Source organism: Anopheles ziemanni, chromosome 3, assembly GCF_943734765.1.
Source record: "Anopheles ziemanni chromosome 3, idAnoZiCoDA_A2_x.2, whole genome shotgun sequence".
Classification (NCBI taxonomy): Eukaryota; Metazoa; Arthropoda; class Insecta; order Diptera; family Culicidae; genus Anopheles; species Anopheles ziemanni.
This window is the reverse complement of record NC_080706.1, coordinates 12,798,523-12,811,967: the sequence shown is the minus strand read 5'-3', so window position 1 is coordinate 12,811,967 and position 13,445 is coordinate 12,798,523. Positions and strand designations below refer to the sequence as shown.

The following is a 13,445-nucleotide window of genomic DNA, read 5'->3' as shown; positions in this document are numbered from 1 at the left end:
CGAATAAATTCAACTTCGATTGCAATACGAGGACGTACTCTTTCCATTGTTTTATTTTCGACCGAATCAGGCTCAAAAGCAGGCACGTTGGGTTTGTTTTTTGTGCAGCTCGAAAAATACAAAAAAATAAACATTTGAACCGGATCCGTTTACGAAAGTGCATCACGCTGACACACCTTCCACTTGTTTGCCACTTTCGAGCACTAATGAAATCGTGTCGTTCAAAGTGGATTGACACCCAACACGGAACACTTCAGCACCATCGTGGTAAGATTTTCCATGAAAGAAAAGCTCCACGCCCGTTGTCATTGCCTTGGTCCGCGCTGATGGACTTGATGGACAGTAACATTGCTTAATCATTCCACCTTCTACCGAAAGCTTAACGAGCGTTCTCACGAACAGCACCCGCTTGTACGAAACATTTGCTGTGGGTTGTTAAATTAATAAAAAAAAGGAGAAAAGCAAGATCATTGTGGCGAGTGTACAATAAAGCATGTTTAATTTCGTGGGTTCATGTTTAAGATTCTTTAACTTTCTTTACAGCACGGCTCGGCACATCGCGCTACGTGGAAAGACGAAGAAAAGCAGGTGCTTCGGGGAGTTGTGTTTTCTTGGAACTGAATTTCCAAAAGAAACCGAAAGCGTGGAAACGGCTGCCCCCGAACAATGGTTTCTGGGGAGGTCAATCGACTTGCGCTTAATTTGATGGTGTGGAATTGAAGTGCAAGGCATTAAAAAATTGAACAAGAGAAACCGCCACAATGCCGTTACTTTCAGCTACTTTTCACCTAATAGTGCACTGATTGAGAGTGGTTGCAAACTGTAGGAAAATGCTATTGATGGTTCCCCTTTTCTTACGTCTCTGTTTTTTTCTCTTTAAGTGACGTGAGAGTTTTGTGCACAGTATTTGTTTATTCATTCCGCCCGGGATCATTTTCTACGCCAACAATTTATCTTCCTTTCTTGCAGTAATTGGCAGCTTACCCCAGTAGCAAACTGTTTTACAAACAAGGCAAAATGGAGGTAAATTGTCCTCGATGCGCTTCGCGAGAAGATGAAAGCAAAATTATGAATAGCCGTTCTTTTACCCGGCTCCGGTTATCAGGTACCCCGGGAAAATGTTTTCCAGCTCCCTCATTGCCAATGCAATTCCTCCTGTTCTGTAAAGGTAGATAAACCGTCTCGAGATGGAAATCTTTATTGTGGCGCATTGCAAAAGGAAATTTGCATCTTAATTTGAAACAGGTGATGAATTTTTTTGCAATTGCTATATCTAGCATGCGTCCTAGAAAAACGTAGTTGAAAAGCATTCATAAATATAAGAATACATTTGCTTCAGTGGAAAGAGGCAAAGTATTGTGAGAGTATTGTTTTAAAACAACATTATGCGTTTTGGAAGATAACGACATAATTTTTTAATTATGTTTTATGCATTTTGACTTTTTTCTGTTTGGCTATCTACTATATTGTTTAGATTTTTTTTTTAATGTTCGTCTTTTCACATTCTACTGCGTCGATAATCGCTAAACATTATTTTTATAAGTATTTCCTTATTGCTCTTAATCTGTTATCAATTTTTGCTCTCAATGGCTAACATTTTAAAAGAGCGCCAGTTTCTATTTAAACTCATAAAATAAACCAAAAGTCAGCATCGAACAACACTCACTACCAACTGAGTTTTTTCTCTAAAATTACAATGTCGTTTTTGTGTTTTTAACCAAAAATATAAATGCAACATGGAATGCATTCGAGCAACGATTGCATATTTTTATACTTCAAATTTTCTCCCATGCCCAGATGTGAGAGACAATGCAAATGCTCAGCATGCATGACCCTCCCCTTTCAACCCCACTGTTGAACCCTTGACCTCCGCCGATGTTGAATTTCCCCCTGGTGGGCCAGTAGCCACCCCTTTCGAGTGTTGGTGTCGGCGATAGCCTATGCTCGCTGTTTATTTATTTGTTTAGCACGCGGTAGCAATAAACAATAATTGCCAGCACTAATTGGATTTGTCGCGACGCCGCATGAAGATTAAGCTGCATCGGTTGTTTGGAGGCCAACGAGATGCTTCCCGACGGCCCCGAGGGAAAGTCTGTTTGCATCTTCCAACGGCATGATGGATCGCTCGGGCGATCGTTTCCCTTTAGCGTTCACTTTCTCTCGCGAGAATCATTCTTGATGATCGTGTGAGACCCCGAGCGCTCGTAAGTGTTCAGTCAATTCGTGCAATTAGCATCCCGCCGATTAGCGATCCCGTCAGCCAGCGCAAGTGGATCGGGCAGTCTAATTATGCTGCTGGGCCCAGTCGGACACAAGTGTCAATCGACTCCGTTCGTGAACCGACTCGCCTGAAAGAAACCGAGTGGTAGCGTGGTAGTGCACATACGGTTCCTTAGGCGAAGCTCTAACTACTATGAAGCCGCTGCTGTGCCTTATCGCCGGCGTTCTGTGGTCGATGGCGCCAGCAACAATCGGGGCGCCCGCCACGGTTCCATCGAAGGAAATGGTGCGTGACCGCGGAGTGCTTGATCGATCGAAGAAAAAAACCCTTCGCAAATAATTCGACCACCGTGTGCTGGTGGTGGCTTCCTCTTCGCAGCTCGATTTTATGCGACGCTTCGGCTACCTGGAGAAAGGACCATCGCAGGCCGAGGCCCTCTACAGCGGCGAGGCGATCGTGGACGCGATCCGGCACGTGCAGAAGTTTGCCGCCCTGCCCGAAACCGGCGTCCTGGATCGACGCACGATCGAGGTGGGCAGATGGTGTGAGGCTGTGAGGGAAAAGATTTACTTCTCGGCTCACGTTTCATCAGTGATAAATTCGATGTTAAACAGTGAAATCTTCCTTTAACTCACGACTATTCTTTTTCGTAACTTTCCTTCAACCCTTTCGGCGACACCTGCACCGGGGGCGTGCGCACTTAATGCTGCACCCACAGCTGATGTCAGCGCCGCGGTGCGGTGTGGTCGACGTGATGCAGCACGATCAATCATTACGCCACCGGCGGTACGTGATCGGATCGGAAAGCTGGCGGAAGCGGCGCATAACTTACTTGTAAGTGACCATACCAGCCATGTTGTGTCTTGATGTTCGCCGGCCGCTGTGTTGTGCTTCTCCTCCTTCTTCTGCTCCTAGCTGCCCCAACTGTGCGCCATTCCTATTCCTTTCCCTTTTTTTTTGCTTTCTTTTTTCCCTTTCCCGTGTTTGCTCCTTTCAGACGCCGGTCAATTCCCGGCAATCAACATTTTGCCATCTTGGGAGGAAAAAAAACGGGGAAACAACATACATGTATACATGCGAATGGCGCACAAACCAAACCAAACCGAACCAACAACAACACAACAAAAAAACCCCACCCCCATTACCTCGCGTTGATTTTTCGTTGCCACCCGAAAGCACCCAACCAACTCCCAATTGGATATGCCTTTTTATGGCGCTCGTTCCATCGATGGTCGATTTTTTTTATTTTTGTTTGTGATTCGCCTTTTTCCCCCCACCTCCTTCGTTTTCCCATTGACGATCCCGTTCCGACGTTCCGGGGTCCGCGCGATAATCTATGATCGATGATCGGTCAAACGAATGCGTCGGTCGATGTTAACCCTTAAAGGACATCGCGCGTGCCGATGAAAAACGGAATGGAAAATCTCTCGAACATAAAACTATTCAGTTGTGCACCTATAAAATTGGAAGCTCTTCCTTACCAAGAACTCTGTTGCAAACACCGGCCCCTAAATTATTGGTTTCTTCTTGAGTGGAAAGCGATTGCCCGCCTTGGGGTTTAAAAGCACCGATTTTGAGTGAATCAAGCAAAAGTACAGAATGACAAAAAAAACACAACCTCAACCACACGGCCCCATACACGTGCGTACATGCCACCCCTGATGGCCATTAGCTTTCGCTGGCGATACCCATTTTCGTTTAATTGGTACAGCCATTCATTATCCCAGGCACGGACAGGCCAGGCTTCAAATGGCGGCCGACTGGAGGTGCAGGAAAAAATCCCGACCTCATCGAACCAATACGTTTGGATGGCAAAGGCGGGGGACGGGGGGAGAACTTTCACTTTAATTGAAAATGATCATGCGTGGCGCGCCCGGTTTCGCGGAAGGGAAGGTGGACGTCCCGGGTGTTGGTGATTCCAGGGCGGTCACCCATTCGCCCATTCGGACAGGTGCCATTTTCGACATTAGCATTTTCCAGGCCGTCGTTAATGGTCCCGGTTTTTGGGGCGACCGCCGAGGTCGTCGGATTCCTAACATTCCGTCCGCACAGTCGGAACAGCACAGCTGCCGGGGCTGATTGGCCATTAAACGACGCAACGTTGGCGTGGGGCTATCAACACACCGGGACGCACGTCGCACAATCTCCAAAACCGTAATGACTGTATTGGCAGGCTGGCCACCTCGGACCATGGGGGGGGGGCATCATGCTGTCAAGCGCGTTACTTCCCCCTTTCTACAGTCCATACTTATGGGTCTTTATTGATCACTTCCCCACGATCGACCACCCAAAGCATTGCGAACTGGTCCAGCAAGGTTGGGGAAGATTCGGTGGCCAAGTTTATGGCCAAAGCGTTCGACGAATGGAGCAAGTACAGCAAGCTACGGTTCGTGCGTGTCTACGATCCGTCCGCGGACATAATCATCGGCTTCGGCAGTGGCCATCATGGCGACAAGTGAGTGGCATTGCCGGAGGATGGAGGATGTGCTTGTGTCATGGGTTACTAAATTTCCCTCTAACTGCTTCTCTTAGCTATCCGTTCGATGGACCCGGCAATATCCTGGCCCATGCCTTCTATCCGTACGAAATGAACGCCTACGGTGGCGATATCCACTTCGATGAGGACGAGAACTGGAAGGAAAACTCAACGCACCTCGGCGAGGGGGTGGATTTTTACTCGGTCGCCATTCACGAGCTGGGACACTCACTAGGGTTGGCCCATTCACCTGTCTACTCGTCACTGATGTTCCCGTACTACAAGGGAATCGCCCAGGGTACGCTCGATTACGACGACATCTTGGCCATGTACCAGTTGTACAGTAAGTGAAGCGCTAGGCATATCACACGCATTTGGTGCTACATATTTAGTTCCTCTTGTTCGCAGTACAAAATCCGCACATTACCGATGATCCAGACTGGGTGGAGATGACCCCGCCTACTACCGAGATGTACATCCCTACCGACACACCGGCACCAAGACTTCCGGATCTGGACGTCGACCAAGCGCCACGTTCTGAACCACCCCTACCGAGCACGACGGAGGTTTACAATGTTCCGATCACCTTCGTCGGTGACTACGAAACGGTAGACGAGCATATCCGGCGCCACTATTCGCCCCCGCAGGTGACGCATATGCCGGAACACACACCCACTCCGGACATCTGCAGTGGCAGTTTCGATGCGATCGGTTTGCTGCGCGGTGAAATCTTCATCTTCAAGGGTGCGTACCTGTGGCGGCTGACGGAAAAGTATCGCATCAAGGAAGGCTATCCGGTCAAGATATGGCAGGTGTTCCGTGGCTTCCCAAAAACTGTCACCCACATTGACGCGGTCTACGAGCGACTGGACGATAATGCGATCGTGCTGTTCTCGGGCCGATCGTACTGGATCTTCGATGCACTGAACTTTTTGCGACCGGAAGTGCGCCCACTGACCGACTACGGTCTACCCGAGGATCTCGAGCGCATCGATGCGGCGATGGTTTGGCGTAAGTGATTGTTTTTTACATTTAAAGGATCCCACCATCTTCAACGCCGTTTTGTAAATTGCCAGCAAAGAACAATAAAACGTACTTGTTCGCGGGTGACCGATTTTGGCGCTACAACGACACGGCCCTTGAGGTGGACGAGGGGTATCCATCGCCAATGGACCGTTGGTTTGGCATTCCCAGAGACATTGATGCGGCGACAGCTGTAGCGAGCGGTGAGTGTACTCCCCATCAAGGCAAACGCATGACACGTGTCCAGAAGTAGGAACATAGTCTTTCTAATCATGTTATTTCCTCTTGGGGTGGCCTCGACAATGCTAACGTTGTCGATAAAACCTCCCACTCCGCCCTTCCACTTGCAGGGAAGACGTACTTCTTCAAAGGAAACTACTACTGGCTGTACAATAACGATCGAGTTCGTCCAGAACGCGGATATCCCCGAAGGACGGGAAATATATGGCTTGGTTGCCGCTAAGACAAGTGTACCAAGAACACAGCTATCTTCCTCAAATGGAAGAAACATTTATGTAAAAATAAACACAGTATCAAAACGAGTGCATATTACAAATTCAAAACCCAACCAAAGCCATCTTCCAAACCATATTGTACTACCGAATAAAAAAAATACAAAAGAAAATCTTCAAAAACATTCCTTAGCACTTTCCTCATCGTTTCATTTAAATAAAAATTCTTCTATTTGAATTTCCCTTTTATGTTGTTACCCGAACAGCTGTTTTCTCTTTTTCGACCAGTTGTCAAGTTGAAACGCTTCAATCGATACCGGAAAAAGTATTTGTTATTGAACCAAATTGATAATGTGATACCTCACAAATGAATAAATTGATTCTAAATAACTGTTTTATTCATTGCGTCACAACCAATTCTTAGTGCGACACTCCAGCATCCAAAAAAATATGAAAATTGATGAAGCGTTTATTATATTGTTTACCGTTTTAAATCTCTTTCAAACCAAAACAGCTGCGTTTATAACGTAAAGGTGTATAGTTCCAGCCATATTTTTAAGGAAATCATGACTGGCAACTTCTCCGAATTATCAAAATTTACATTAAAACATCTTAAAATATTAGTTATGCATGTACAGATAGCGCTCAATAAAGCACAATTACGAGTAATGTTGTTTATTAACGTAAGTCGCGCAGTACATCTTTGGTTCCATGCAGTATAAACCAGTTTGAGGCTGAATAGTTTCCGTGGCAACAACCACGTAAAACTCGACGCACCACCTCATCAACACACAACCGGCAGCAAAACAAAGTGCAATGTTTTGGCATATTTTCTTGCTCGTTTCGGGAGTAAAGCTTCTATTTATTCCTGCGTAGTAAGTCAAAGTTGTAGCAAAAGTGATTATGTATAATTTTCACAATCTAACGTGGTTTAATACCTTTCCAGTCGGTCAACAGACTTTGAGGTACATCGCAACTGGCTGGCCGTCACACACAGTTTACCCCTGTCCCGGTGGTACTACGAGAAAACGAGCGAATGGACCCTGGACTACCCGCCCTTTTTCGCTTACTTTGAGTGGTTGCTTTCACATGTTGCGAAATCGTTCGATCCGCGCATGCTGGAGGTGAAAAATCTTAACTATGCCTCCGAGCAAACGATCCTGTTCCAACGGTTCTCCGTCATCGTAACAGATGTAGTCTTCGCTCTCGGCGTCCGCCGATGTCTGCGCGCACTTACCAGCGGGGATGCAAAAGCATCCCGGTCCGTCCTCATTGGCGGTGCTCTACTTCTTGGAAATGCCGGCCTTCTTATGGTGGACCATATCCACTTTCAGTACAATGGTTTTCTGTTCGGAGTGCTCCTGCTAAGCATCGGTGCCCTGATGGAAAACCGTCCGCTTCAGTCGGCGTTCCTGTTTGCGGCGTTGTTGAATCTCAAGCACATTTTCATCTACATCGCTCCGGTTTATATGGTTTATTTGCTGCGGTTTTACTGCTTCCGCGAATCGACCATTGGACGGGCGGTAATGAAACTAATCAAGCTCGGTTCCGTCGTCGCGGGCGTTTGTTTGCTCTCGTTCGGTCCATTCTACAATCACATTCCACAGGTGAGGACAGTTTTAACTGCCGCCCGAGTAATAATGTCAATTTATTGCACACCATTGTGGACATTTACAACTCTCTTTAATTGTTATTGTTTTCCGGCAGGTCCTTTCCCGACTGTTCCCCTTCAAGCGAGGCCTCACGCATGCTTACTGGGCACCTAACTTTTGGGCGCTTTACAACACCGCCGACAAGGCACTAACCATTGCGCTAGGTCGCCCGGGCACGGCGACGAATGCTTCCAGCACCAGCGGACTCGTGCAAACGTTCGAACATTCCGTCCTTCCATCGATCTCCCCGCTGGTGACATTTGTCCTCACGGGCGTCGCAATGCTGCCAGTCGTTGTAAAGCTTTGGACACTGAAATCATCCTCCTCGCCAGCCCACCTTGGTCGTTGCTTCGTGCGTGCCATCGTCCTCTGCGGATGCACCTCCTTCCTGTTCGGTTGGCACGTGCACGAAAAAGCCATCCTTATGGTGCTCATCCCGCTGACGCTTTTGGCCGTCGGCAACCAGCAGGACGCCCGGTGGACCATATTCCTTGGCATTGTGGCACACTACTCACTATTTCCGCTGCTCTTTAAACCCGAGCTAACGCTCGTGAAAATAAGTCTTCATATTGCGTACACGGCCGTCAGCATAGTGTTACTGAAAATACTGCACCGTGGGACATTCTTTCGGATGCACGAATTTCTCTACCTGGCCGGCTTCCCCATTCTTTGCGTGTACGAAAATGTGGTCCACGGTGCAATCGGTCTTGAAGAACGGTTGCCCTTTTTACCGCTTCTACTGACCAGCGTATATTGTGCCGTTGGGGTGGCTTACTTTTGGCTTGCCTACCAAGTTACCTTCCTCAGAGCGAGCAACGGAAATGTCACCGAGGGGAAGAAGAAAAAGTAACCAATGTTGATGCGACTACGACGAAAGGTTAAAGTTGTTTAAAAATGTATAAATCAGTAAAAAAAAAAGCTGCAATAAGCCAAAATTATAAGAAAATAAAATGCAACATTGAATTCCTTGTTAGTAAATCTTGTGGTTTGGATCTTTTTCAACGACCCTGCATATATTTTGTGATATACATGGATAACAAGCCACTAGCTATACAATAGTTTTGTTTTTTATGTTTTGAGGGTAGTGCGATATCCTTTATTTCACAAGTAGTACAAAATAGAAACCAAACATGACTGTAATATACAACCGATGATGCGTACGATGATCAAGAATACCGAGAAGTCTCCTCGTTCTGCCTCCCTAAACCAGTCTGTCAAGAGATCTGCGTCCCCTGCCTCATCCCTGCGATTGCGCCAGGCTCGGCACGCAACCACCGAGGGTTGAGCTTCCAACCAGTCACATCTCCACCACCACCGGTTCACTTCCTACGCCGGTAGTGGTTGAGCCGTTTGTTCGACGGACAGTACTCGGCGTACTCCTCCCAGGTGCACCCGATTCGGGTGCAGCATTCGGCCGTTATAGAACCGCCCGATCGACGCTTTCCGGTGCGCCGTGTGCGTAGGAACGAGTACGCCACCTCACGATCGATGGCCCACGGAAAGCTCACCGTCTTCTGGCTGGCCGGTACGACCTCGAGCGCATTCGCTTCATCCCCATCTTCCCTTGCTCGTTTTTCCAGCATACCGTCCGTCCGGCTGCCACTTCGTCTCGAAATCCGATAAATATCCTTCTCGCAGGCCCAATAAAGATGGCGTATCAGCTTTTCCCGACAGCGCGAATGGCTCTCCTGGTGCCACACCTTCTCCCAGTCGGCCCGGGTGCGCTCGCTGAACGTCACTTCCAGTTGGCCATCGTCCAGTCCAACGCCACCGCCACCGCCACCACCACCACCACCGCTAACACTGGAGCCACTGACGAGCTCGGCGAACTCCAGCAGTATGCACAGCGCCAACGGAAGCCACATGTTCTCAACCGATCAACCCAACGGGACAAACCCTGCCCCTCCTGGGTTGTGTTGCTCCACTAGCGGTACCCAATAGGATGTGTTTCACTATTCAACCGTTCCTATCCAGTTCATTGTGCACAGTTCCATTACGGAAGAAAAATCTCGGCAAAACCACACACGACCGAAGCTGCGGTCCACCAGCGAATGAGACTGCCCTTTGACCCGGCCGGCACTATTTATAGTGTTTCTCCCGGAAGGGTGGTAGACCCCCGCTACCCGCCCGTTGTCCCAGGACGCTCAATCAAACCACCGCAACGAAGGATAACTATCCCCGCGAGTCGACACCAATATACCAAAAGGTGTCCGCCTCCATCGACCATCCGTTATTGACGGATGTAATGATCATTCCGGAGGCTGTCGCTATTTTCACAACGTTTGTTAAGGATTGTCCTACCCCAGGTACCCCAATCAAATGTGGATACCTGCACAACCCTCGCAGGACGGCTATACGGCTAGGCGAACGCTTGGTCCGAGCGCAAACGGCGGATAATCGAAACGGTACACATAAATTAGACATCGCCTGCTACCCCGTGGAGCAAAAAGGACACAGTACGTACCACGCAAGAAGGATCGATCTAGCCTTTCAATGCAGAGAGATTTTCCCAAGTGACTGTTTTGTTTAAAAAAAAAAACAATTATGTCTAATCAGGAAAACTATTCAACTAAAGTACTAAGCTTTGGTAACGGCCCATTTGTAAACTTTTAACTCTATAGTAATATGATAATCTTTAGATAGTGTGTGAATTTTTAAAATTATAATTATTATAAGTAATTTATAAAAACCAGACACAATTCAACCAGCTCTCCATTCTTTACATTCCTACTCTCTTCCCCCACGTTTGTTACGTACTGTATCGGGGACGAACATATGCCACATCTTAATCCGAACCCATCCTCCGACGAAACCGAAGAGAACAAACGATGCTGCTTCTTAGAGGGGTTGGCAGGAAAAACACATTTCATTAATTCACCCACACCCAGCTTGTCCCAGTGCGTTTGTTTGACTCGCCGTTTACCAAAACCCCCGCAAGTTGCACCCGGGCAACTTGCAGCAAACGGGCCGCGGACGGCCTGGTGGACTACTGGTTTCGGTTTTTGGGGCGCTGGCCAGCTGATGGTTGACGTCATGCTATGGGTTAGAAACGCCCACCCAGGTATCATGAATGAATTTGGGGTGGTATTTCTTTTAAGCGAGTTTTGTGCAAAGGTCACTGACCTCTGTTGGTCGAAGGAAAGGTTGGTGTTTTGGCAGAAGACTGGGTGGAAATGATCTCCAAGGGAAGGATAACGTTTTCCTTCATATAGTAACTCGTTCAATCGATTGCATAACATAAGCCACAACCTGGTTGTAACCTTCAAATATGCAAACACTATTTTGCGTTGATGAACTGAATGTTAAATGCACTTAACAAAACACTAAAAAACCTATAACCGAATTGGAAGCATCCCTAAACTTTTCGCATACTCGTCTAAAACCGAACTCTGATTGATAATGACCCGAATGTTTAAAAGCACGTGCTATAGAGTTCCAGAAAAAGTATTCTACTGATAGTTTAACACCAGATTTCCAACCAAATAACCACACAACTATATTCACCAGAAGATCTCAAATTCACTGGGTGGAGAAGTCAAAATCACTTTCATCGTTCACCGAACTCACGGTTGGCGTATCAGAAGCCGGTTCTGTACCCTTCTTGCCCGACTTCGGATCTTTTTTCTGCTTTCCGGTCGTGCTTTTCTTCTCCGGTTTGTCTTTCGGAGGCGTTACGTCGGCAACGGGGGAAGCTTCCACCAACGGAACGTCTGGAGTGCTCTGGGGAACGATGGCTTTCGGCGATTCCGATGTCGGTTCGTCGGTAGGTGGTGCTTGGCCTGTTCCTTCCGTGGAAACTGGATGCTGAGAAGCCGGTTCATATTGAGCATCGGTTGGATAGTATGCCTGACCTTCAGCCGGTCCTGGCTGGTATTGGTCAACAGGTGCAACATCTTGCTGTTGTTGGGCTGGATCCTGCTGCTCGTAATGTCCCTGTTGCTGATTGGGGTCTTCCATGTAGTACTGCTGCTGATCTTGCTGTTGTTGTGAATCTTCACTGTAGTACTGACCCTCGTAACCCTGCTGCTGCTGCTGCTGTTGGTCGTAGTATTGTGGATCGTATTGGTACTGCTGGTTTGGATCCTGATAACCTTCCTGCGTACCATACTGAGTAACCGTCTGGTCAGCTCCTTCCGCGTACTGATACTGCATCTGATCAGCAGTGCTACCTTCCCCGTACTGGCCCTCTTGGTAGGTGGCTTGTTGTCCATCAGCCTGTTGATATTGATACATGGCTGCCTGCTGATCATCGCCAAGTGGACCAGTTTGATAGTCAACCGGTTGCCCCATTCCATCGTCCTGATAGCCCTGTGCCGGTGATGCTTCCTGCCGATCGCTAGCCGGTTCCTCTGAGTAATAGCTCTGCTCGGTACCTCCCGCAACATAGTCCGGATAAGGTTCTACATTTTGATCCGTATTTTCGGAAATTACGTTTGCCGCAATACCTTCTTGTAATGGTACGGCATTGGGTTCTACAGGGGCTTGATTGGCAGGAGCAGTATCAGGATCATAGTGGACCTCATACGGTGGATCAGCAACGGCTTCAGGTGATTGTGTCATTTCAGGTGATGGTACCTTCGATGAAACACCAGGGAATGCTTTAGTTCTCATAGCCTGCCGTGCTGCGGTCCAATGTTGATTGCCAACCTGTGCTATTGGTTGCTGTACCAGCTGCTGCGGCAAATGTTGTGATCCATTATTGACGTCATTGTTGGAAGATATCTGCTCTTGGTTTATATATTCTTGACTGCTGGGCAGCGGATCAGCCAGTTGAGATTCCTTAGCAGGAAGTACATCCGTTGCGTTGTTAAGGACTCCGTTAGGTTCTGTTTCATTTGACATCTGGTAAAACTGGTCATTATAAGGTTGAGAGGAACCTTGATCTTCACTGGTGTAGGCCGTTGGCTGCTGGTTCGAAATGTCCTGCTGTTCCGCCGGATATTCCGCGGGATGTTGATGTTCTGTCGAGTGACTTATGTTTCTCTCTTCTTCGGGCCACTCTTTGACAGCTTCTTGAGGGATATTATACATTGCCTGATCTTGAGACACAATGCCAGCAGCACGATTATTGCCCGCGTATCCTTCGACCATGTCTTGATGTTGTGTTGTTACTTCATTTTCTGGAGATGGATCATTTTTGTTAATGTATTCCGGTACTTTAGCTTGATAATCTGACGTGTTGCGGAACGTATCTTCCAATACCGGTTGGTTATTTTCAGTTTCTAAACGGGTCAAAGCGAAAACAAAAGATTGCATTGTAGGTTTAGGAATTATTCCTTGAAATTCACTATTTCTAAATAACTAAAAGTTAATTACCTTGTTCCAGTGCCATCGAAAAAATTTCCTCTCGTGTCTCACGTGGCTCTTTGGGGTTTTCATCGACTTCTTCTTTCTCTACCTCTTCCTTGGAAACGATACGGAATCGATCGATATCCTCCATCAAGCGGTCAACGGCCACCGGTCGCTGTTCGTCCTCGCTCAAACCCGCATCCTCCAGGTACGCTGCCCCGCGTACTTGGTCCCCCTTTTTCATTGTCCCCTCTGGTGTTGGAGCCACCACGCTGACTGTTGGTATTGGTTCTTTCAACACCTCACTGTCAATGTACCGGATGAAGTCTTCG

The 13,445-nt window shown here is 47.7% G+C and overlaps 3 protein-coding genes across 3 annotated transcripts; 2 read left to right on the top strand and 1 right to left on the bottom strand.

Moving 5' to 3' along the window:
• The first annotated feature begins 2,413 nt into the window (after positions 1-2,413).
• On the top strand, positions 2,414-6,183 carry LOC131284100 (matrix metalloproteinase-2-like). Its single transcript, XM_058312956.1, has 8 exons — positions 2,414-2,506; positions 2,600-2,752; positions 2,940-3,055; positions 4,515-4,676; positions 4,754-5,040; positions 5,106-5,708; positions 5,774-5,923; positions 6,071-6,183. Exons 1-8 carry the CDS (start codon positions 2,414-2,416, stop codon positions 6,181-6,183), a joined length of 1,677 nt encoding a protein of 558 aa, XP_058168939.1.
• A 775-nt stretch (positions 6,184-6,958) lies between these two features.
• On the top strand, positions 6,959-8,674 carry LOC131287510 (probable dolichyl pyrophosphate Glc1Man9GlcNAc2 alpha-1,3-glucosyltransferase). The gene is made up of 3 exons (XM_058316566.1): positions 6,959-7,047; positions 7,119-7,779; positions 7,880-8,674. Exons 1-3 carry the CDS (start codon positions 6,989-6,991, stop codon positions 8,672-8,674), a joined length of 1,515 nt encoding a protein of 504 aa, XP_058172549.1. The 5' UTR covers positions 6,959-6,988.
• Positions 8,675-9,143: 469 nt separating this feature from the next.
• Positions 9,144-9,689, bottom strand: LOC131288120 (probable insulin-like peptide 7). Its single transcript, XM_058317231.1, has one exon. It carries the CDS (start codon positions 9,687-9,689, stop codon positions 9,144-9,146), a length of 546 nt encoding a protein of 181 aa, XP_058173214.1.
• Positions 9,690-13,445: the final 3,756 nt, after the last annotated feature.

What these genes read in the sequence shown, in the direction of transcription:
- LOC131284100 (XM_058312956.1), top strand. Translation starts at nt 2,414, where the DNA reads ATGAAGCCGCTGCTGTGCCTTATCGCCGGCGTTCTGTGGTCGATGGCG. An exon ending in AGTGGCCATCATGGCGACAA is followed by an intron (nt 4,677 to 4,753) that starts GTGAGTGGCATT and finishes TGCTTCTCTTAG; the next exon opens with CTATCCGTTCGATGGACCCG. An exon ending in CGATGCGGCGATGGTTTGGC is followed by an intron (nt 5,709 to 5,773) that starts GTAAGTGATTGT and finishes GTAAATTGCCAG; the next exon opens with CAAAGAACAATAAAACGTAC.
- LOC131287510 (XM_058316566.1), top strand. Translation starts at nt 6,989, where the DNA reads ATGTTTTGGCATATTTTCTTGCTCGTTTCGGGAGTAAAGCTTCTATTT. An exon ending in CTTCTATTTATTCCTGCGTA is followed by an intron (nt 7,048 to 7,118) that starts GTAAGTCAAAGT and finishes ATACCTTTCCAG; the next exon opens with TCGGTCAACAGACTTTGAGG. An exon ending in TCTACAATCACATTCCACAG is followed by an intron (nt 7,780 to 7,879) that starts GTGAGGACAGTT and finishes GTTTTCCGGCAG; the next exon opens with GTCCTTTCCCGACTGTTCCC.
- LOC131288120 (XM_058317231.1), bottom strand. Translation starts at nt 9,689, where the DNA reads ATGTGGCTTCCGTTGGCGCTGTGCATACTGCTGGAGTTCGCCGAGCTC.